The 25645-nt window shown below is 35.0% G+C and overlaps 1 protein-coding gene across 4 annotated transcripts in view; it reads left to right on the top strand.

Moving 5' to 3' along the window:
- The window catches only part of pdlim5b (PDZ and LIM domain 5b), an 83319-nt gene that overhangs the window by 42867 nt on the left and 14807 nt on the right, over positions 1 to 25645 (top strand). Inside the window, exons 4-10 of one of the 4 annotated variants that reach the window (XM_082158652.1) lie at positions 3635 to 3668; positions 10809 to 10825; positions 12006 to 12026; positions 12150 to 12164; positions 12267 to 12433; positions 12684 to 12714; positions 21435 to 21577. In XM_082158652.1, the coding sequence (XP_082014778.1) occupies positions 3635 to 3668; positions 10809 to 10825; positions 12006 to 12026; positions 12150 to 12164; positions 12267 to 12433; positions 12684 to 12714; positions 21435 to 21577 (428 nt within the window). Of the gene's footprint in view, positions 1 to 3634; positions 3669 to 5154; positions 5745 to 10808; positions 10826 to 12005; positions 12027 to 12149; positions 12165 to 12266; positions 12434 to 12683; positions 12715 to 21434; positions 21578 to 25645 lie in introns of all 4 variants that reach the window. The other 3 variants (XM_082158653.1, XM_082158651.1, XM_082158654.1) reach the window with 3 other exon arrangements.

The following is a 25645-nucleotide window of genomic DNA, read 5'->3' on the forward strand; positions in this document are numbered from 1 at the left end:
TGATGTTTTTATTTGCGAGTCCATTTCCAGTGGATCCCGCTGGAGTTGATAATGAATCTCTTGAAATGTCATTTGGTGTATATTAGTTGTGGCGGTGTGGAAGGAACGTGAAAGGAAAAGCCATTTTCTCTGTCAGAGGATGGAAATGCAGGTATTTGACATTAGAGCTTTATAAGCTGAATAACAGCTCGACGTTCCCGGCTGACTTTATTCATCTTCCTCCTCAGGCTCACCGTATGCCGGAGACATCATGAAACATCTGTTTGTGTGTGATATGAGGAAACCCTACTGTGCTCATGGCTTTGATTTGAGCTTTATTTTATGTGTTAATTTGTTTTATGTTTTATTATTTATTTATTTTCCATTTTTATTTATTTTATTTTGTTTTTATTTCAACTTTTTTCTTTTTTTTATTTTTTTCTTTATATTTTATGTGTATGTTGTTGTTGTTTTTACTTTTTTTTGTTGTTTTTGTTTTGCATTTTATTTCATATTTTATTGTAATTTTATTTTATATTATATTTCATTTTTTATTTTGATGGGGGTTTTTTTATTTCTATGTTGTTGTTTTGTATGTTATGCTTTTAGTTTGTTTTTATTTTGTTTTGCTTTTATATATTTGTTTTTTTATATAATTTCATATTGTTCATATTTTATTTTATTTTATTTTATTTTATTTTTGTCATTTTTGTTTTCATTTTAAAGTTTATTTTTATTATTATTTTTTTTTTTTTAGGTTTAGTCTGTAGTCATTAATAATTAATTCAAATAAAAACAAATGAACTGTGTATATTTATTGCACAGGGTGTTTGTAAGTGACTGGTACAGAGCAGAAAACAGCAGCGTCTCAGTTTCATGTCACGAGTCGTTCTGTTTATTTTGGCTTGTGGAGTTTTTCTCCGCCGCCTGCATTTTTCCCAGCGTGTCCCGTCAGCATCAAACCCTGGGGCAAAACGGCGTGTTTGTGAAAGCTTTTCCTGGAGTGTCCTGTTCGCTTTCATTGTGTTCTTTAAAAGGCGTACTTTATTTTTTAATTAAATATTAAATATTTTATTTTATTTTATTTTATTTTATTTTATTTTATTTTATTTTATTTTATTTTATTTTATTTTATTTTATTTTATTTTATTTTATTTTATTTTATTTTATTTTATTTTATTTTTATTTTATTTTATTTATAATGTTTTTAAATTTATTATTTTTTTGGTTACTTCGTAATCATTATAATTATCTTCCATTGGAAAAAATAAACTATACACTTTTTTTATTTTTTATTAAACCAGCAGAAAGCATACAGTCAACTTGCAGATCTGGTCTTTGAAGAATGATCCTGGTTCATTCAAATACAACATTTTATTTTATTTTTGTTTTAGGATAGGTTTGTAACAATTATAATTATTTTCCATTTAATAAAATAAAACATAACATAAGCAAAAGCAGTGGTAGAGGAAGCAGGATCATTCTTTAAAGCTAGATCCGCTTCCTCTCCGCTGCTTCTGTTCATGTTTGTCCCATGAGTGTTGATTCTTGCTCTTTGTGTGAGAGCCCTTAAACTTCCTTCTGCAAGTGTTTTCTTAGTGTTCCCAGCACTCCACCTTTGCTCCTTATTATAACACAAGTCGGACCGTCTGGCACAAAAGAACCGGCCTTGCAGAAACTGCTCGGCTTTCCTAATATGGAAGCGATTGAGGACGCGGAGCGAACAGCAGTTCTGTAGGAAGCGAAGGCCTGTTTGTCGCCTGTTTTGAGGACGGAGGTTGTTTATGAGGAATGTAGAGGTCGTGTCGGATGTGATGTTGATTAATGAGGACGAATGAAGCCGTCTAGACAGTGTGACGAGAATGCACTGATAAACCAGAACATAAAGTATGTCTGTGAGTTCTTGAAAAACAAAACATCTCCAAATGCACAAACCCTGATGTGCTTTCACTGGAGGTTTGCTGACAGTCATTTTTCAGATTGTGTTTGGGTCACGATGATGGGAACACGGCTGGATTGAAACGATTGTTTCAGGGCATATGCAACCATTCTTTGAGTGTGCGAGTTCAAATTTGACGTGATCGCATTTGTGCGAGTGTATGGTCACACACTCAATTGGTGTCTGCCTACCTGTCCTTGCATTACAGCAGTTTCACACCGCAAGCGTATTTCACACCACAAGCGTATTTTTGCTGCGCTGCTCACGCTCAATTAAAGTGAAAGCACACTTTTGATGGACAAACGAAACCAAATATGATTTCCCACAAAAAGTGCTCAAAGTGCACAGAATATGCATGTCTAGTGTGTGCTTTAACAAGAACTGGAGGATGTCAGAAAAGTCATTTAAACATTTAGTTTGGGTGAAAGTATGGTGTATTTAAAAAAAACAACTAAAGTTAACTTGCCAGATATATAAACTTACTTTTAGTTTATGTAATACACAGAAAGGTAGCCTATATGTGACCCTGGATTACAAAACCTGTCACAATTTAGTTGAGATGTATACATAATGTATGAAAGCTGTGTATATATAAGCTTTCCATTTATGTATGGTGTGTTAGGATAGGACAATATTTGGCAGAGATACAACTATTGAATATCTGGAATCTGAAGGTACAAAAAAATCGAAACATTGAGAAAATCTCCTTTAAAGTTGTGCATTTATGTTGCCGATTGTGCCGCATTCACTCACAGAAATACATGTTTTATATATTTACGGTAGGACATTTACAAAATATCTTCATGGAACATGATCTTTACTTAATATCCTCGTGATTTTTGGCCTAAAAGAGAAATCGATAATTTTGACCCGTACAATGTATTGTTGCCACAAATATACCCGTGCGACTCATGACTGGTTTTGTGGTCCAGGGTCACATATAAGCTCTAGCACTAGTAAATCAAACCCGAGTTTGCAGGGGTTTTTTAATTAATTTTTTTAATCTGTAGATCAGATCTGTTTGCAGTCTCATCAACATATCGAAGTATGACTGAAACCACATGATCGGAGCTGTTTTCCTGGTTGTGTTTGTTGTTTACCATTTACATGCAAATGTCGTACACACCCCATGTTAAAACAATCTTTCAAGACTATCAAGTTTATAAATATCCAACTTATAAAAACAAATGTATAGGCTAGTTGTCTGTGTAAAGAAATGCTCAGTTATGTACTTTAGAGCCGCTGCTGTGACGCTGTACAAGCGTTTCCGGTGTAAATACCCTAGTTATAATAAGGGAACTAAACATGCTTGTTTTAGTCACGAGAGCTTCCAAAACACCTAAAGATTCCTCTGGAAATGTCATAAGTCACTACTAAAGCATTACGGCTCTTCAGAGACTGAACTCTGCTGCAGTTGTTTTACACAGTGAAGACAGCTTGTGTATTTATTCCTGCCTGGCCTCGTATGGCAGGGGACGCTGGGATTGAATGCCACAGTTTGCTCTCGGCTTTATTTATGGCCCGTGTAATGTAGCGTACAGTGGGAGCCGAGGTTTGTCTGAATGCCGGCCAGAATAGAGTCCTTATTCAAACAATATCAAGAGTCTCTCTGTCAAACGTGTCCCGTTATTTACATATTCACATGCTGACTTCAATTCATTCAGTGTTGCTTTGTGTTTTACAATCAGTGTTAAACATCTGTTTTGTCTTTTGCAGATCTTCCAGTGTCACTAAAAGGGAGACCCCAAAGGTATGTACCTTCAAAATAATCATAATATAAACATGTAATGCGTGTCCTAACTAGGTGCATTTCCAGTATCAAGGACTGGCTAAGTGTGTTTAAATGTACAATAAAGTGCTAATAATTACCCCCCGTTATAATGCATCATGTAGTGATCATGGCGACAAGAAGTTATTCTCCATTCATGATGTCAAAATATAAACTTGCATCAAAAAAATATACATTGAGTTTTTGTCAAAGACTCAGATCGATGATCAAAACACAGATGGAGTCGATCGAGTCCAACACTTCAAAGCTTCAGTCGTTCATGGATTCAACATTTCATTCAGTAACATTAGTAGTTTTGGACTTGGTAATTTATATGCTGTTTAATGTTTGATGATTGAGATATTTAACGTGCGTCAGCAATGCTTCTATCGCTTGTTTCTGCTGCTTCTTCTCCTGTGTTTTGATCAGGAGATTCTGTACTCTTTCAGAAGATGCGTAATAGCGCCCCCTACTGTATAACACTGAAAACACAGATTGCTCATCAATAGCAAGAGTTAAGAACATATTTAAATGTATGGTGATGTGAAGCAGGAGTTTGGACCAATTAGATTTCTCTGTGGGCGGGGCCTCCTAGTGCATTGTGACTGATTATAAATGAGGTAGCCAATAAAACCTCTTGATCCAAATCATTTGTTACGACGACGGGTGAGATTTATAGCTTTGCATCACGCCTGGTTAGGACACGCGTGTGACGTGTGTAGCATGTTTGAAATGCCTGATCTGTTGCATGACACTGAAGAACTGAGTATTTCTGCTTCCCCTCATTACAGTCTGCGCTGAGAAAGCTGGTGTAGAATTTAATTTGAAACAATTTTCTCATAAATTGCTAGTAAATTTCACAAATGATTACAAAGAAACGGCACACAATGAATTAAGCGTGACATTTTGAAGTATGAAAACTGAAATGGTATTTTCTTGTAATATTTGTTTTATTTACAACTTGGAAAAATATTTTTTTGCTACGTGGGGAATATTTACATTTGATGATATTTGTCTAATATTTGTAAAATGTTCATGTAAAACCTAGAAAAAAATCGAAAAAAAAATCAATTAACAGAAATATCGGATTAAAATATGCACAATATTAAGTTAATGTAATGATCAACATTATGTCAACAGAACTCATGAAAATAATGCTTGCAACTTAAAAGGTTTGATTACATCAAATAAATTAGATCTACAACCACACACAAAAAATACTGGGTTATTTTAACCCAACTTTGGGTCAAATATGGAAAAACCCAAACGTTGGGGTTAAAAATGTAACCCAACGGCTGGGTTTGTCCATATTTGACCCAAAGTTGGGTTAAAACAACCCAGCATTTTTTAGAGTGCATACTTTTATTTAAGTTTAGTGTGCGTTAAGGCTGTAACGAGGGGCCGTGGCTCCTGCATGCGTGTGCTGTGACGTGAGCATGTGTTGCATGTGTTTCATCACTTCCTGTAGGAGGAACCATTGGAGATCATAAAGCCTGTGCCCATCACCCAAATGCCTGCACCCGCCACCAGTCTCGCCCCGGGCAGCAGCGCGTACAATAAAACTGCACGGCCCTTCGGCGCGGCCGCTAGTACGGTTCGCTCCATCAGCCCGTCCCCGACACCCGTCGCACCCAAAGCCTCGATCCCCTCCGCATCTTCTGCATTTACTCCAGCGGCTCCTTCCCAGCAGCCTCCTCCTCCTCAACCACCCTTCCCACTCGGTGGCTCCGCCCCTAAACCCACCCCCTTCGCCAACTCGTCCTCCATTTCCTCCTCTGGCTCCGCCTACCACTCACCTAGCTCCACCCCTAAACCTGCCTCTGGCCGCTCCCCCTTTGCCAACTCGTCCTCCACTTCCTCCTCTGGCTCCTCCTCCCCGGCGAGAGTGACAGCTCCTCTGGCTCCTCCCCCCCCGGCCCCCGCCGCCCCTGTCGCCCCTCATCCCTCCGTCTATAACACGCCCATCAACCTCTACTCCAATGTGAACGCGTGCGAGGTGGCCATGGGCCAAAGACGTGGCCTGATGGAGAGTAAAGGCACTGGGGAACATCATAACGGGTATGTTTGACCAATCAACTTCCAGTTCTTCATACTTCTGTTTCCTTCGTTTACTCTTCCTCGCTTTTCTTTAAAGATGACATATTATGCCCCTTTTCACAAGATGTAATATAAATCTATGGTGTCCCCAGAATGTGTCTGTAAAATTTCAGCTCAAAAAATACCCCCCAGATCATTTATTATAGCTTGTCAAATTTGCCCCGTTTTGGGTGTGAGCAAAAACGTGCCGTTTCTGTGTGTGTCCCTTTAAATGCAAATGAGCTGCTGCTCCGCCCCCATTCAGAAGAGGGCGGAGCCTTTACACGAGCTTCAGATACAATAACAAAACACGCAAATCTGCAAAGCTGTTGCAACGAACTAGAGCAGCTTTCATCTACTTATTACACATCTTTATGATTAATCTATATATTTTATCTTCTCCAGAGATCCCTGGTTGAAAGCAGACATGTGTTTAATGCAGCTGGGTTTAAAATAAGGAATATAAAACTTGTGGTTTGGTTAAAGCTTTTAAAAAGGAATTACGCAGTGTCTTATTTGTCTAAATAACCCTTTTGAAGTGAGACTACTGTTCTACACAGATGAATCTGTTGCTTACAGAATTGCTGTTTGTTGAGTTTGCTCGTGTAAACAGTGCTTTATGGATGGTTACATCATTTTTTAATTGTCACAAATGCTGTTTTTGGTGTTGAAATGCATTTGATGGGAATTGTAGTCCAAGGGATGTTTTGAACACTAGACAATATACACACCGCTCTCTGTGGGGAAGCGTATGGGAAAGTTGGGCGTCAAGTTGGGAGAAAAGTGATGGTTTGAGCGAGTGACTCTGTACTGAAAACTAGATGAGCTGATAAATCTCATCCTTACCTGTACACAATCTGCTCTTATTCCTTTTATTATTTAACAGGCATTTCTAGATGAGTATTTTATTTTATTTTATTTTATTTTATTTTATTTTATTTTATTTTATTTTATTTTATTTTATTTTATTTTATTTTATTTTATTTTATTTTATTTTATTTTATTTATTATTAAATTTATTTTTTCTATTTCAGATTTGTTTTATATTTTTATATATTTTATTTATATTTAATTATTAGTATGAATTATTATTTAAAGAGAAATGCTAGATATACTTGTGAATGTGCTGCAAAAAACACTGCAAAAATTATTATTATTATTTTTTATTTTTTTTGTAAAAAATTATACATATTTTATGTTGGTATCTATTTTTATTTTTATCTATTTTTATATTTAATAATTACTATTTAATTATTATTAATTTAATCATTTAAATAATTGAAAAAATATTTGTATGTATTTTATTATTTATTATGAATTTAATTATTAATTTGTATTTATTTATTTAAATTGAAGTATTCAACTTTAGCGTGTAACCTTGTTTTTGTTTTTTACCTTTTCTTCATAAATGTCTTAGTTTAAAAGCACATTTTTCATGTGTCTTCACCATATGTGGTCTTGTTTTCATAGATGAGTTTTATTTACTCACTCACTTTAGTTTTGACTGGAAGTCAACAGCAGATCAAAGAAAACTCGTAAAGCGGTAATGAGTCTGTGTGAGACCGAGCGCGTTCCCTCTCATGTGGTTTTAGTGATCCTAGTAAACACGTAAACTGTGCGTCCCACATGCTGAGACTCGGGTGAACAAAACGTTCTGCTTGAAATTCTGACCACAGGAGGAGAGGAACGAGCAAAGCAGCGGTTAATTCCTTGTTTTGGACACGTTCTTCATAATATATTATTATGAGCTTCCTGATCCCAGTGATAGTGAAGCCAACAGGAAAAAGGGGAGATCAGGTCGACCTTTTGCCATGACAGACTAAATCCCAGGAACGCTGATGGATTATCCAGAGAGATCCTCTCTTCCTTTGTCCTGATTGTCTTAAAGGGATCGTTATCCCAAAATAGTGTTAACCCTTAAACGCATACCTCGGGTCTTTATTGACCCAGGACGACATTCATTTTTTTAAGTTAGACATCAACCTCCTTAGTATTATATAAAAAAAAAAAATATATATATATATATATATATACAGTATGAATATATATGAATGTCTGTTTTTGTAAAAAGTGTATTGGGTCGCTAGTGACCCGACGAATGTAATAGTGTTATTTTGACTGAATGAGTGCAATTCACCTTTATTCCTCAAGGTGGCAGTGTTTGATACACAATAATGACGTGATGTTTCACTCATGATTACTGCAGGCATTAAACAAGAATACATGAGTATAATGAAAAAAACACTGTACTAAGACTATGAACTACTTTTATGATATTTTATGGGATTTTATTTTTGGGTTGTTTTTGTTGTATAGGAGCAGCTTTAAAATTTAGCTTAACATCTTCTTTTGTGTTCCACTGAAGAAAGTCAGTCATATAAGTTTGGAACAGCATTAAAAGTCGAGTTCATGCAGGATAAAACAGATTTTACATTTTTTGGGTGATCCGTCCCTTTAAATCATAGCGGCCTCATAAGAGCATCATGTTCCGTCTGAATTGGATTTGATTGATTTGAAACATCAGTGAGACATTAAAGCTTGTGCTACTGTAGTTTCCAAACACTTTAACTCACGTCCTGCAGTAAACACTCACTCACTCACTCACATACATGCATACATACATACTCACTCACTCACTCACTCACTCACTCACTCATACACACACACACACACACACACACACACACACACACACACACACACACACACACACACACACACTCAGTGATGTTGTGAATCTGAAGTTGAGCGTCGCTGTTATTTCTCATCCAGCTGGTGTTTCCACACATCATATATGACGATCGGAGCTCTTGATGTATATCTGAGGTCTCTGGAAACACATCTGGTGTTTGCCGCTGTTGTCCTGCTGGGACGCACCTGTGCTGAGCTTCCTCTCACATCAGTCCATCATCCCATCAGAGCAGCCCAACCCTTTTGGCCAAAAATATTTACTTGAACTCTTAATTATCAAGGGTTTTTATGTTATCAGTGTAATAATTGAACAACACCTTTGCACGTTCATGGGTCTCTGGTGTCGGTTAATGGTCACATTGTTTTTCATGTTTTATATTTTATTTTAATCATATTTTTTGGTTGAACTTTTATATGATTTAATTATTAGTTATTTTTATTAGTTATATAAAATATTGTTTGTTTTTTTGTTTATTTGAATAATTATTACTTTAAATTTTTGACAACAGTTTTGATTTTGATTTGTTTTATATTAGTTTTTTATTATTGTTTTATTTTAATAGATTTTATTAGTGTTTTATTTTTAATACAAATTATTTATTTTAATTAAACTTTTTATAATTTAATTACTATTTATTTGTATTAGTTTATTATTCTTTTTTAATTATAATTAATTGCTTTATTTTGATTTGTATTAATTTAAGTTATTTTATAATTTTTGTAAATTTAGAATGTTTGTGAATTTTTATAGTTGAATTACTTGTTTTATTTTGATTTCATTTTAATTTTAATAATTATATCAATAATTGCTAATTTTAATTGATCAATGTATTTAATTATTAGTTATTACAATTAATTATTGTATATTTATATGATTAAGTGGTTTTTGATTGCATTTATTTTAAAATAACTTAATTTGACATTTAATTATTAGTTTTTTGTTTTTTTATTACGATCATTATTTTAAATGAACTTTTATTATTTAATTACTAGTTATTTTTATTATTTTTATTCATTTTTTTTATTGATTGTTTTCTAGATTTTTCAAAAATATATATTTTCCATTTGTTCAATGAAAAATACTTCTATTATCAATCTTCGTTAATGTTAATTTCAACATAATACATTATTAAAATCAAAAGTTTCTGTTAATATTATTTAATGGCCCTGAGCTAACAATCAGCAGCTGCGTTTACTGACTCCACTAATTAACATCCAGCACCCGGAGTGAGTTTAGACTCCAATTAAAGTCATTAACTCCACTGATAGAGGCGGAGGGCTCGTCTGTGTTCGGTGCCGTTACTGACGGATCTCGTTCCAAACACACGAGCGCTGGATTGAGGACGTGAGGTGCGATCGGCCCAGGGTGTGTGTGTGTGTGTGATGCCTGAAACTCACTCAAGCACATGAACGCTGTAAGGGTCGCTATAGCTTTAACACTGCATATTATACACTGAACAAAATTATAAACGCAACACTATTGTTTTTGCCCCCATTTTTCATGAGCTGAACTCAAAGATCTAAGACTTTTTCTATGTACACAAAAGGCCTATTTCTCTCAAATATTGTTCACAAATCTGTGTTAGTGAGCACTTCTCCTTTGCCGAGTTAATCCATCCACCTCACAGGTGTGGCGTATCAAGATGCTGATTAGACAGCATGATTATTGCACAGGTGTGCCTTAGGCTGGCCACAATAAAAGGCCACTCCTAAAATGTGCAGTTTTACTGTATTGGGAGGGGGCCCGAGGGGGGACAGAGTGTTCTAGGTCCTGCCAATATCCAGCAACTTTGATATCCTTCGTTACTTTAAAATAGATGTAGAATTATTTATTTTAGCAGAATCTTTTATCCTTAATGACTCAAAATGTTTTATTTGTTTGTTTTATATTTATATTTATTTGACTTTTTTGTTTTTGTTTTTTAGCACATGCTTTTGATAAAGAGATTTATCCTAGACATATATGAATATATTCTCTGTTTAAAAAAATGTTTATTATACACTAGCGTTAGATTTAGTATCCTGTCAACATGTTTATATCTAGCGACCTGAATAATAATTCAGCGTAACTTGGTGCTCTTGCGTTTGTGTACTTGTGTGAGTTTCTGTTCGGCCTGCGTGTGTGTGTGTGAGAGTTTCTGTTCAGCCTGTGTGTGTGTGTTTCTTTTGGGCTGCGTGTGTGTGTGTGTGTGTGTGTGTGAGCTTCTGTTCGGCCTGCATGTGTGTGTTTGAGCTTCTGCTCGGCCCGCGTGTGTGTGAGCTTCTGCATGAGGTTTGATGGTGATTCATTTCCTCTCAAACAGAAACACTTCAGATGTCTCTCTCTCTCTTCTCTCTCTCTCGCTCTCTACATAGGAGGAGCCCATGACAAAGTTAGTGTACTAGATGCAGTATTGTTCTGGTATCTGTGTGTGTCTGTGTTCTTTCACCATCTCTAACCCAGCGACACACTCATCATCACTCTCTCTATCTCTAGTGTTGCTTTACCACTTTCTATTGAGTTGTAGAGGGGTTTTGAGGTCAGGATAGTGTGCTAGTGTTAATCATGTGCTGCTGTCAATCATCATGTGTCTGTGTGTTTATTCACGGCAGTGGCATTAATTCTCTTGTGTGCCGTATAAATAGCAGCGGTGACATTTACCTCCACATGCATTGTTACAGATGAGAGAGATTTACCAGGAAGACCAGCACAGGTCAGCTAGATAAAACACTTGTGACCGTGGAGCCATCTAGTGTTAGTAGTTCAAGCTGAACATTTTGAAGGCACACTCAGCATTTTGGCTTCACTTAAAATGTCTAATAAAATAATAATAATCGGTTTTAAAGTATTTTAGGAATTAATTTAGCAAGTTTTAAAAAGGAAATTTTCCATTTAAAAGGTTTTAAATTTTTTTAAAATATATTTTTCAATTCCATTTGTTGCCACTTTGTTTATTACTAACAACTAATGTCATAAAAAAAAAAACTTTTTGTTACTTGAAATAAAATAAATATTAACTGAAATTAATATATATTTATTTCAGCTAGCTGCCAACATTTCTCATTTTCATTTATTTTAACTTGATGTACTTAAATTAGCTTAAATATATAGATATAAAAAAGACAAACAACATAATTACTATACATTTTAAAAGCCGATGTATAAAAATAAAAATATTATATTAAAAAAAATACAATATAAATAAATAAAAGAAAATTCTAAAATATTAATAAAACATATAATATCTCAATGATACTAAAATAACACAGGTTATTAAAAGACTGCAAGTAATTTTCTATTTAAAAATATAGAGAGAGTCCTTTTTAATATGTAGAATATCAGCACTTATATTGACTATGAATTGACTTTTTTATTTACTACAAGATATTCTGTATAGGACACATTATGAATTACATTTGCATGCAGAATTTAAATTAACTTTTGATGACCCCCCCCCCCCCCCACACACACACACTAATAAAAATAATAATAACAACAATAATAAATATCACCAATATATAAATAAATATAAAATATATTAATAATATTTTCTTGACTTTTAATTTCCATAGTGGACCTCAGAGTATTCTTAAGTGAGTAAAAACAGTCTTAATATGAATTATGGGGTGATTTTCTGTCTCTCTTCTCTGATTCTCTTGATTTTATTTTTTTTGTCTCTTTCCTCTGATTCTCTTGATTTTCTGTCTTTTCTTTAGAAAGACTCCTCCCAGGTAAACTGATCCCAGTGTTTTATATCCAGCAGTTGTTGTGTTGAATATTTAGTGATGTAGCGTGTGTGTGTGTGTGTGTGTGTGTGTGTGTGTGTGTATCAGAACGGCCCGTAAGCCCGTGTTGGAGCCGGAGCTGAACCACATGTCTCTGCCCAGTGACTCCAGTAAGAAGCGTCTGATGGAGGACACGGAGGACTGGCACCCGCGCACCGGCACGTCTCAGTCCCGTTCCTTCAGGATCCTGGCACAGATCACCGGCACAGAGAACGGTAGGGACCGCAAAACTCTACACTTTTATGTCATTCATGCTGTGTTAACTAGTTGTGTACTTTACATTTCTGATCCATGCATGCCTTTTGTTTTCTTTTGTACGTAATATGATCACCGTCTGCCTGTTCATGTTGTTATCCTGATTATATTTGTAACGTCAATATTATGTAAAGTTCTTGAAAGGCGCTGTATAAATAAAACGTATTATTATTATTATTATTCAAAGTCTTTCCTGCTTCTCTCCTCTAGATCAAGCTCAGGAGAACCGACCTGGAAAGAAGTAAGTTCTGCGTCTCTCCATCAGATCAGATCCTTCACACTCTTCTCTCTGATCACACTGCCGTTAAAGGAGAAGTTCACTTTTAAAAAAACTTTTGCTGATAATTTACTCACCCCCATGTCATCCAAGATGTCCATGTCTTTCTTTCTTCAGTCGAAAAGAAATTAAGGTTTTTGATGAAAACATTCCAGGATTTTTTCACATATTATGGATTCCATTGGGACCCAAACGGTTCAAGGTCCAAATGACAGTTTCATTGCCGCTTCAAAGGGCTTTAAACGATACCAGACGATGAATAAGGGTCTTATCTAGCGAAACGATCGGTCATTTCAAAAATAAAATAAAAAGTTGACGTTTTATAAGCACAAATGTTCGGCTTGCTCTGTTCTGTGATGCGCGTTCGTGACGTCACGTAATACGCAATTACGTTGAAAAGGTCACGCTTGAAAAATTGAAGAAAATGTTCTTTTTGGCTTTTTAATATTAAAACACTCAGGATGCGCACACGAAATGGGCATTTTAAACGATAAACTGACACAAATACATTTGAAAATGTTTATATGGTCCTCCTTCCGCACATTTGTAAACACATCAAACTTGACCTTTTCAACGTAATTGCGTATTACGTGACGTCACGAACGCGCATCACAGAACAGAGCAAGCCGAACATTTGTGCTTATAAAACGTCAACTTTTTATTTTATTTTTGAAATGACCGATCGTTTCGCTAGATAAGACCCTTATTCATCGTCTGGTATCGTTTAAAGCCCTTTGAAGCGGCAATGAAACTGTCATTTGGACCTTGAACCGTTTGGGTCCCAATGGAATCCATAATATGTGGAAAAATCCTGGAATGTTTTCATCAAAAACCTTAATTTCTTTTCGACTGAAGAAAGAAAGACATGGACATCTTGGATGACATGGGGGTGAGTAAATTATCAGCAAAAGTTTTTTCAAAAGTGAACTTCTCCTTTAAGGGGAGTCGTTAGTCGTGAGAGGGGATTGTGGGTAATCAGGGCTGTTTTTTGTGATGTGTTTCATCTGAGCTTCCTTGCGGTCTACATAGACCGATCCCTTTTGAGACAGCAATATAGTCTACTAAAATTACATATTATATTTATAAATTATATGTATTTTTTAAATTATGCATTGTGGATTATATGACAATATGTGTCTCTTTTATTTATCGTATGTATAAATATTATTATAAATATGTCAATATTATTATTATTTTAATAAATATTTTATATTTTTATTATTATAATTAGTAGTAGTAGTGTTAAAAACAACATTTATAAATATAAAATATTATTATTATTATTATTATTATTAACTATATTTATGAAATATAAATTATTAAATACAATTATGTGTATTATGGTAGTGTGTGTGTATATACATTTATGTAATATTTTTAATGTATAAATATTATAAGCATATAAATATTATAATTGTATAGTATTATCAATATTATTAGTATTTTGAATATTTATAAATAAAAATACTATATTATGTTATATATGTGTATATATATTTGTATTACATTTATAAATATTTTAATATGATTTTTAGATTATTATATATTATATTTATGTATTATATTCTTTAAACATTTTTTATATATATATATATATTAGGGCTGTCAAAGTTAACGCGTTAATAATGCGTTAACGCAAAATCATATAAACGGCACTAATTTTTTTAACGCGTGATTAACGCAGCGCATATTTTCTGTTTGACCCGTGGCCCAACCCCTAGTTGGAGAAATGGAGATACACAGTGTTGCCAACTTAGCGACATTGCAGACGCCTTTAGCGAAATTTATTTTTTTATTTTTTTTCTTCTTCTTCTTCAACAAAGTGCCCAAACCTTATTTAGTTTCTGAGAATCTACCGGTACCGGCGGTACTGCTCTCTCAGCACGCGCGCGCACCTCTCGCTCTCTCTCGCTCGCTCGCGCTCTCTCTCTCTCCCTGCGTCTCGCGCGGAGGAGCAGCGCTTTAATTCAGTTAAGCACAGATATTATGTTGCTTCTCTAATTTTACAAGTATAGCCGAAATCAGAGCACAGATATTGTCTTTATCTTATGTGAATTTGATTTCACCAGACGACGGCTCGATTATCAGAATTGTTGTGCAGATTAACTGAACATCTTGGAAGGGAAAGCTGGTTATGTCTTAATGGGTCGCGTTTCAGTCACCATTTCAAATTCATTCCGTTGTTTGACAACAGAAACTGTAAAATATACCAATGAAAACAGTTTTATTGAGAATTTAGCTTCATCAAAATGGGCACAGAGAGAGACAAACTAATGTAATAATAAATAATAAATGTACATTTAGCATTTTCAGAAGAGCTGCCCTGTCATGCACAAATCTAAACATGTTTGTGTTAGTAAATTGCTCAGTGCAAAGAAAGAGAAGTAATGGTAACCTGGCATGTTTTTGTTCTTTCTACATGTGTCTAATAGACATGAACAAGTTCTTTGAAAAACATCTACGACCTTTGAAACATGTCTCGTCCTTATGCTCTATATTGACTATGGTTTCAATAATAAACATACATTTGCATAAAGCATCTATATTTATCCATGCCCACGTTGATTAGAGTATTACAAACTTGAAAAGTATTCATTTAAGGTACATTTAAAAAAAAAAAAAAAAAAAGTGCGATTAAAGTGAGTTAACTCATGACAATCATGCGATTAATCGTGATTAAAATTTTTTATCGATTGACAGCCCTAATATATATATATATATATATATATATATATATATATATATATATATATATATATATAAATATATATAATAGTACAAATATATTTAATTCAAAAATTGTTACATAATATTTACTCAGACATAATTTCAAAACTAGAAAATGTATCTAATGACTGATGTAATACTGTAGTGTTTCTCTCACTGAAGCTCGTCTGAAGCGCTTCATGTTTCTCTGGTTCACAGTATTATGAGGTTTCACTCACTCACTGTCCTCCTGCTCTCTGAAACTGAGCACTGTTGACTATAGCTGTGTAACCAGTTTATTTCCTCTCTCTCTCTCTCTCTCTCTCTCTCTCTCTCTCTCTCTCTCTCTCTCTCTCTCTCTCTCTCTCTCTCTGTGTGTGTGTGTGTCATTGGACCGTCAGAGTGATTAAAGTGGACCCAGAGCTGCTCCGGCCTCAGTACAACAAGCTGAGAGACTGGCATCACGGGGTCTCGGCCCGAGCGCTTAACATGTAGTAGATCCGTCTGATGCTCCGCTCAAACCTTCCCATCCCAAATCCTAAATATCCCCACGCCTGTCAATCACAGAGAAGCAGTCATGTGACTCGTGTGTCTCTTCACTGTATGTGTGAGAGTGTCTTGGAAGGAGGTTCCTGTCGTCTGTTTTCCTCTGCACTGTCTCTGCATCTGTTTCTCCTCTGTATGTCTGGACTCTCTTTCATCGCTCAATAAAGCTTTTCTTTCGTCTTTCTGCATCTGTTGTGTCTCTTCTTTTCTTTTCTTCTCTTCTCTTCTTGAACTGTGACTGTTGAAACGGCGTTTAATGGTTGAGTTTTGAAAGATGAAACCAAAGAGTCCATTAACAATTCTACGTTTTCGGGAAGCCTTTATATACACTATACTTTTCAAACATTTGGGATCAATACGATTTTTTTTTTTGATTTCTTTTTAAGAAACTAATTGTATTTATCAAGGACACATTAAACTGATCAAAAGTGACAGTAAAGACATTTATAATGTTGCAAAAGATTCTATTTCAAATAAATGCTGTTCTTTTGAACTGTCTATTCATCAAAGAATCCTGAAAAATAAAATGCATCACCGTTTCCACACAAATATGAACCGTTTTAAACACTGATAATAATCATAAATGTTTCGTGATCATCAAATCATCATATTAGAGGGATTTCTGAAGGATCATGTGACACTGAAGACTGAGTAATGATGCTGAAAATTCAGCTTTGATCACAGGAATAAATTACACTTTTCTAGATATTCACATAGAAAACAGCTGTTCTACATTCTAATAATATTTTACTATTTTTACTGTATTTTTGATCAAATAAATGCAGCACAAGAGACTTGTGTTTTTGATTGCAAAAGTTGTCAAATATTGATCTGCTACAGTTTGTCTCGTGTTGCTGATATTATCTGGATTTATCCTGAGAAATTCTGGCTTTTACTGGTTAGATTTCATTGCAGATGTGGAAGATGTTATTAAAACGCACTCTTGGCCATTTTCTGTCTCTCCATATTCAAGTAGATAGAGCTGTAATTGTAAGTCTATTACTGCACTAATGAAGCTCAGCGGCTGATCAGAACATGCGAGACGCTCAACGCTTTATCCCACAAACCCTTTATAGAGCCCGTCTATGACAGAACATCTGAACATTTCTGGTGTTTTTTATGAGTAATAAATAATAGATATGATTTCACCTTCTGGCCACGGATGCCTCCGTCTTTATTTCTCTCTCCTGCAGTTCCTCTATGCATTTGTAATCGTCACATTTGTCCTCAGGAGCCGAAGAACCCTCAAAATATATGACTCACCCTGGACACTGGAGAAAATGAAATGTGTTTCAATCAAAGCACTATGTAAACCTGAGGGCTGGTTATATATTAATGCTTCTATTCACTTTAATGCACCTTCATCATTTGCCACGGGCTGTAAAAGACTGGCGCAGTTCTGGTAGTGGACGTTAGGGGGCAGCACTGCACTGCGGTTCATCTTAATAGGAAAGTTCAGTCCAGTCATGGGATGAAAGTTTTAACACTTTGTGCTGTATTAAAGTGTCTCTTTTGATCAAAAATGCAGTAAAAACAGTGAAATATTATTGCAATGTAAAATAACTGTTTTCTATGTGAATATCTAGTAAAGTGTAATTTATTCCTGTGATCAAAGCTGAATTTTCAGCATCATTACTCCAGTCTTCAGTGTCACATGATCCTTCACAAATCACTCTAATATGATGATTTGATGGCCAAGAAACATTTATGATTATTACTAGTGTTGAAAACAGTTTTGCTGCTTCATATCTGTGTAAATCGTCATACACTAGTTCATTATTATGATTTTTTGTAAATCTTACTTTTCAACAGTAATGCTTTCATTCAGAAAAGCTACATTAAAATGATCAAAAGTGACTGTGAAGACATTTATAATGTTACTAAATATTCTATTTCAAATAAATGCTGTTCTTTTGAACTTTCTATTCATCAAAGAATCCTGAATAATAAATTGTATCAGTTTCCACAAAAATATGAAGCATTATAAAACATTAATAGGATGTTTTTTGTTAATAAGCTGAGAGTGTGTGTGCATTCATTTATTTATTAGACTAATATAGACTAGTAACAGAATGTGTTCTCGTGTTAAATAGACTCCATGTGGTGATCAATAAAGATTCGAGGTTTAATTGGGCCGTATGTTGGCTCTTCGTGGATGAAATTAATTTTGCAGTGAGTGTGTGAGTCGACGGTCCCCTGCTGTCGGTGTTTCACGCGTGTTTCCAGCTGGTCAACGTGTGTGTGTGTGTGTGTGTGTGTGTGTGTGTGCTGAACTGAACTCGCTGCTGTGATTGTGATGCAGGATTGTGTGTTTGCACTGGATGCAACACTACAGAAAAGTAACAGATGGTATTTAGAGATAAACCATAATATACTGTATCATCTAAAAACATGTCAATATCAAGTTGATAATTTTGTGTGATTGTAGACGAGTGAAACGCGAGAACAAAAATACAATGATAAAATAATGACTAATTTTGGGAACAATGATATTTTTTTACATTTTCATGTCAATTAAACACATTTCCCCTTCAAACCATAATTTATTTTTGTAATAATTATTATACTATTATTATTCTCAATGGTGAGTCTGATTAGACTTTCAATAAATACTGTAATACAATATAAAATTCTGTAATGCTTTTTTATATTATGTTATAAAATTAAATATATTATATTAAAGGCTGTGCAATAAGTGCTATCATGATGTATAAATGTTTTACAATGTAATAATTTTTTTGAGCAATTTAGAGCAATAAGAATATTTTGCGTGATGTTTAATTGTCATGAAATTAATGTAACAGTACATTATATTTTTCATCAAACTCTTTCTTACAAAGCATGAACATGAGGCACAAAACATTTGGGTTTACTTATTTGTTCACAAGGAAAAATGTTGGTAAGAGTCAATAAAAGAAATTAATAGTTTTATTTATCAAGGAGGCATTAAATGGATCAAAAGTGACAGTAAATATTTTTAAATATTACAAAAAATATATATTTCAGATAAATGCTGTTCTTTTGAACTTTATTTATCAAAGAATCAAAAAATGTCCACAACTGTTTTCAACACTGATAATAATCAAATGTTTCTTGAGCATCAAATCATCATATTAGAGTGATTTCTAAAGGATCATGTGACACTGAAGACTGGAGTAATGATGCTGAAATTCAGCTTTGATCACAGGAATAAATTACACTTTTCTAGATATTCACATAGAAAACAGTTACTTTAAATTGTAATAATATTTTACAATATTACTGTTTGTTTTGTATTTTTAATCAAATAAATGCAGCCACAGTGAGCAGAAGAGACTTCTTTTAAAAACAGTAAAAAACTTACCGATCCCAAACTTTTGAATGGCACAATATATAACTGATTCTTGTTTTAGGGTGACACGTGACCCGGTCATGTTGTCGACAGGTTGTAAGTCAGAGTGAAACAAGGGCATTTCAGCAGCGGCCGTTGTTTTGTTGGCACTGGTTTTCTTCATTAACAAACCATCTGGGACCGCTGAGCCGACGGGCCGCTTGTGTTTGATCAATCTGCTCATGTTTGGAGCCAGAACATCGCTGAAGGGCTCGGGACGGGTGTGGAGATTCACGCTCCGTCGCCTCTCACAGGGTCAGGTCGATGTGAGGTTGTGTTTGGTAGTGAATCACTGATCCAGGTCTCTGTTTGAACATCCTCGATCCTGCGGTTTGACCACACGTTTGCATGAAAGTCAGCTTGTGCGTGACCGTAAACTGGCTTTTAACCCTTATTCTTTTTTTTTTAAATACATATACCCCCAGAGGGGTCCAAGACCCCATGACCTTTGTCGCATTTGAACCAGGAATACACACAAATAAATTTTTTTAAATTTTTTTTTATATATTAATGGATTTGAGGAGTTTTGTGGTAGAAGTTTTAAAAAGTAACAGGAATGAATGGAATGCGAGGAATGCTTCAGTACACATAGAAAAACCAAAAAATGCTAAAACTTTACCAAAAAAATATTTTATGTCTACATGTGTATCTGAATGCATACTGACGAAAAATTGACTTTAGGACCCAACAGAACAGCTCATTTACTCCATATAGAGATATAAGGCCATCTAGAGTCATGAAATATCATGTTATATATATCTTTTTTTTTTTTCACAAGAGGTCGATTACACCCAATGTAAGATATTTTGAGATGAATTAAAAGGTTTATGCATGAAATTGTTAGTTATTTTGAATTTAAGTTGAAATGATGTGAGGAATGTGCTTAAATTACTATTTATTTATTATTTATTGATTAAATCTAGTAATTTAAAGGTAAATAAAAAATCCCCCCCCCCCCCTCACAAAAAAATGCATAAAAAAATAGAAGAAAAAATAAGCTTTCTGTACAAAAAAAAAGTGTAATTTTAGGGCTTCGGCTCATTTTGACCCACGAGGGAAAGATGTGTTAATGGACGCGAGCGAGGGAAAGATGTGTTACAGGACGCGAGGGAAAGATGTGTTACAGGACGCGAGGGAAGGATGTGTTACAGGACGCGAGCGAGGGAAAGATGTGTTACAGGACGCGAGGGAAAGATGCGTTACAGGACGCGAGCGAGGGAAAGATGCGTTACAGGACGCGAGCGAGGGAAAGATGCGTTACAGGACGCGAGCGAGGGAAGGATGCGTTACAGGACGCGAGGGAAGGATCTGTTACAGGACGCGAGCGAGGGAAAGATGTGTTACAGGACGCGAGCGAGGGAAAGATGCGTTACAGGACGCGAGCGAGGGAAGGATGCGTTACAGGACGCGAGCGAGGGAAAGATGCGTTACAGGACGCGAGCGAGGGAAGGATGCGTTACAGGACGCGAGCGAGGGAAAGATGCGTTACAGGACGCGAGCGAGGGAAGGATGCGTTACAGGACGCGAGCGAGGGAAAGATGCGTTACAGGACGCGAGCGAGGGAAAGATGCGTTACAGGACGCGAGCGAGGGAAAGATGCGTTACAGGACGCGAGCGAGGGAAAGATGCGTTACAGGACGCGAGCGAGGGAAAGATGCGTTACAGGACGCGAGCGAGGGAAAGATGCGTTACAGGACGCGAGCGAGGGAAAGATGCGTTACAGGACGCGAGCGAGGGAAGGATGCGTTACAGGACGCGAGCGAGGGAAAGATGCGTTACAGGACGCGAGCGAGGGAAAGATGTGTTACAGGACGCGAGGGAAGGAAGGATGCGTTACAGGACGCGAGCGAGGGAAAGATGTGTTACAGGACGCGAGGGAAGGAAGGATGCGTTACAGGACGCGAGCGAGGGAAAGATGCGTTACAGGACGCGAGGGAAGGAAGGATGCGTTACAGGACGCGAGCGAGGGAAAGATGTGTTACAGGACGCGAGGGAAGGATGAATCCTGATTCTTATGGTAACGGGTTGGATGTTTAACTGCTTGTTCTGTGTTTCTCTCCAGCGAGGCCGTAGAGGAGGTTCAGTCCAGCTCTCATGCCACATCTTCAGTCAAAACTATGAGCAAAGGTCCCGCTGGAGCTCCTCGACAGGGCAACGGTGTCCCTCCACCCGCCGCCAAGAGCTGGCAGTCTGCGAACACCACAGGTGAGGCTTCAGCACATCTCAATACGCATCCGCTCCTTCAGGAGGCATTGAGTTTATCTGTGTATGTTCCTTAAAGAGACAGTTCAGCCGAAACCTGTTTACATGCCCTCATGTCTTCTCAAGGAAGACGGATATTAAGCAAAAGGTAAAGGCAGTCCACACAATTAAATTGGTTTTTGTATTTTTATAGTAGCCTACATAGTCACAATTTATATTTGTCTTCAAAAATTATCTCAAGCATTTCAACTGAAACCTTCAGTCAAATCTGTCTCTATTGCTGTGTTAATTTTGTATTATTTATGTTGTCTTTATTAATAGTATTTATTATTTTGAATTATTATATTTTTATATTTTAGTTTGTGTTACAAATGTTATGGGCTTTTGTCTTTTATATTAGGTTTTAATAGCTTTATTTGTTTATTTTTGAAATTATTATAAATAAATGGCTAATAAGCTTATAAAATAATTTCAAAAGTTTAATAAGTCTATTATTTAAGTCTAAAACTGTTAGTATTATATTATACTTTTGAAAAAATATTACATTATACATTTTTATTAGAAACTCTATATATAGAGTATTAGTATTTTTATTTATATATATATATATATATATATATATATATATATATATATATATATATATATATATATATATATATAAATCTATAGTTTTTGTTTAAGTGTAATAAATCAAATTTTAAGTTATTTTATATCAGCTTTTTTTCAATGACTGAAAATTATTTGTAATAATTTTTAGTTTTAATGAACTATATAAAACACAGACAAGCATCAGCTCCTCATGTGTCCTGTAGATGGCAGACTGCACTGTTAGATCTTAAAGCTTTGAGTTTATGGATTGGACAAAAGAGAGCTGTTTTACTCAGAAAGCCTGACGATGTTACACCCTCACGATTACGACAGGTTCACAGTCACGTGTTCTTCACGTGTACGGACTAACCAGAGGTGGTGTTGGTTTTACTCGCGGGTCGGACGGTAAATGTTGACTCTGGGAATCAGGTGATCTTTATTGTCGGTATGTGGAGAGGAAGGCCTCATGTTTACCCATCATGCCCCTCTCTGGGCTCTTAAGTGCTGACAGGAGTTTCTGGCACGGCTGACGGGGAACACGGGTATCTCTGTGTAATATATGTATGATCATAGTCACACGGCCTGCGAGGAAACCTGCTGGAGCGCCTTCACACACTGCAAAAAAAAATGTTCTTACTTTGTATTTTGGTCTTGTTTCCAGTCCAAATATATATTAAAAAAATCTTAAATCAAGATGCATTTATTATAGTAAAATGCCATAAGATATTATGACTTGTTTAAACAAAAACTCGCTTCATTTTGATTTATTACCCCAGAAAACAAGTCATAATATCTTATGGCATTTTACTATAATAAATGCATCTTGATTTAAGAATTTGTAGATATTTGGACTGGAAACAAGACCAAAATACTAAGTAAGAAAAGCATTATTTGCAGTGCATTCGCCGGATGTCCTGCAGAGCCGGCGAGCGCATCAGGATTAATAATGTTCCTCGGGATCTGTGGGTCAGTGGTCGGGGTGGCAGAGGAACTCATCAGCTGAGGATCTCTTCAATTAAAGCTCATCGCAACGATTGATTCCAGACGGACTCGCGAGTACAAGCGCAGAGAGCAGGAGGAGAACATATGGGCTTCATTTCTCTGATGTTTCTGCTCAAACTCAGAATAACTGCTGGGGTTTATACATTTACATTTAATCATTTAACAGACGCTTTTATCCAAAGCGACTTACAAATGAGGAGAGCAATAGAAGCAGTCAAACTAACAATAGGACAACAATACATTGTTGTGACCCTTCCCAGTTTAGTCTAACGCAGTTAAGAAAAAAATAATAGATATAGAATAGAAGAGAAGAGAAAATAACAACAGTGATGGGAATGGGATTAGACCTTCACAACAATTGTTTGGGAGTTCTTTCTTTCTTAGTTAATGTGTAATTATGTATAAAAATGTAAATAATAATGTAAACTTTTTATTATATACGGATAATATATATATATATATATATATATATATATATATATATATATATATATATATATATATATATATATATATATATATTTAAATACTGTTTTTTAATTATAACAATTATGATTTTAAATCATAAAATGTTTATATTAATCATTGATCATTTCAGCATTTTAAAATATGAACATTATAAATGTTTTAAATGCTGTATTTTAATGTTTTTAATATGTTTATATAAAATACAAATTTATAAAAAAAATTATATATTATTAGGGGAGCGCGGGGCACAACCTAACGCGGGGTAGTTGTAACACGCTTGTTTTAAATACTTCCGCACATGCTTGGATGACGAAACTTTGTGTATTTACTAGTTGCCATATCAACACTATATAGAAAAAAAATTCCGCCAAAATTATTTATTTTTTTGGAAGATATCCATAGACATTTATTAAACCATAGCAAAAGTAAATTTCTTACCTAAGTTAATTTTTCATCTCTATTTTTTGTGTTTAATTAAAATAAGACAAATCTGATATTATTTTAATCTCCAAGATGTTATTTAACAGTTGAGATAGTTCTTTAATGCTTCGCTAACTAGCAGAAGACACTAGCAGGGTTTAAACCCCAGTTGTGCAGGCGGGGGCATGTTGTAACACTGCGTTACAATGTGCCCCTATTAGAAATATGCTATTATATTCTATACTTTTATTAATTTTATTGGGAAACCGTGAGAAAAAGGTGAATAAAGACTGAGAGTCAATGTTCAGAAATGACTAATTATTTATTTGTTTTGAACTATGTTGTATAGCTGTGTTTTCATGTGTTCGTAGTGAAAACTCAAAAAAAAAATATATTTAATTATTAAAAATTGGCATTATTTTATATGAAAACGTTTTTCAATTGTATTTTATTTAGAAAATATTTTAGTTTGTTTTGTATATATTTTTTATTAGATCAGATAACATTTTAAGCTGTCATATGTTATGTTACAATGTGCCCCACACATGTTACAATGTACCACACCTATGGGGCATGTTGTCACATTTCACTTCCATTCTTTCGGGGTATGTCAAGAAAAAAGTATATACTGTATTAATAAAACAAAACCACATAATTGTACTAGACATGTGGGAAATTAATGTGGGAAAAAATAAATACTCTGAACCATAAGTAGATTTACACAAACTGAGAAAGTCAAAAAGCGTTAGGTTGTGCCCCGCTCTCCCCTATATATATATATTTGTATATTATAAATGACCAAATATAAAAACAAATATTTCAAATGTATAGTTTAAAATTATAACAGTTATGATCTTTAAATAAATCATAAAACATTTATAACATTAATAAATGATTATTTAAATTTTTGATTAAAAAAAAATATATATATATATATTTATATATATATATATATATTATGTGTGTGTGTGAATAATTATATGTATTGGTTATTTATATTCATATTTATATATATTTTTTTAAATATTGGAGCCCATTTACAACTGTTTTTGTAAAGAGCACTCAGTAGTTGACCTCACAATCTGCCACTACCACGTTCCCACAGACACGTTTGACGAACGGATATATAGAAGCGTCAGAAGCGTTTCCTCGTCCTCCGACAGAAGCTCAGCTGAGAGGAAGAGCTCGTCTTATCTCGTCTTTTCTCACTCCAGTCTCAGGATGTGGCCATTCTTCCATGATGATTCAGCTGACCTCTGACCTTTGACCTGCGGCTTCTCACTGATCTTCTAGAGATCCAATTCAGATTGAAGTTCTTTTGGACAATCACATATTTTCCAGCTTATATTTTTGAGCTTGATGTATCATGTTATATATGCATATACATATACACACATGTTTTTATATATATATATAACACATTTTTCTTAAATATATACATACATATGTGTGTATAATATAGTGCGGTTTGCATAGTTAAAGGTGAAGTCTGTAAGAATGACTGGTGGTCGAAATAGGTACTGCAGTCCAAATTCAAAATATGTGAGATCATGGTTTCTCCCGCCTCCTGCTCCTCAGACTCGACGCTCA

This window comes from Leuciscus leuciscus (assembly GCF_965113295.1).
Source record: "Leuciscus leuciscus genome assembly, chromosome: 24".
Taxonomy (NCBI): Eukaryota; Metazoa; Chordata; class Actinopteri; order Cypriniformes; family Leuciscidae; genus Leuciscus; species Leuciscus leuciscus.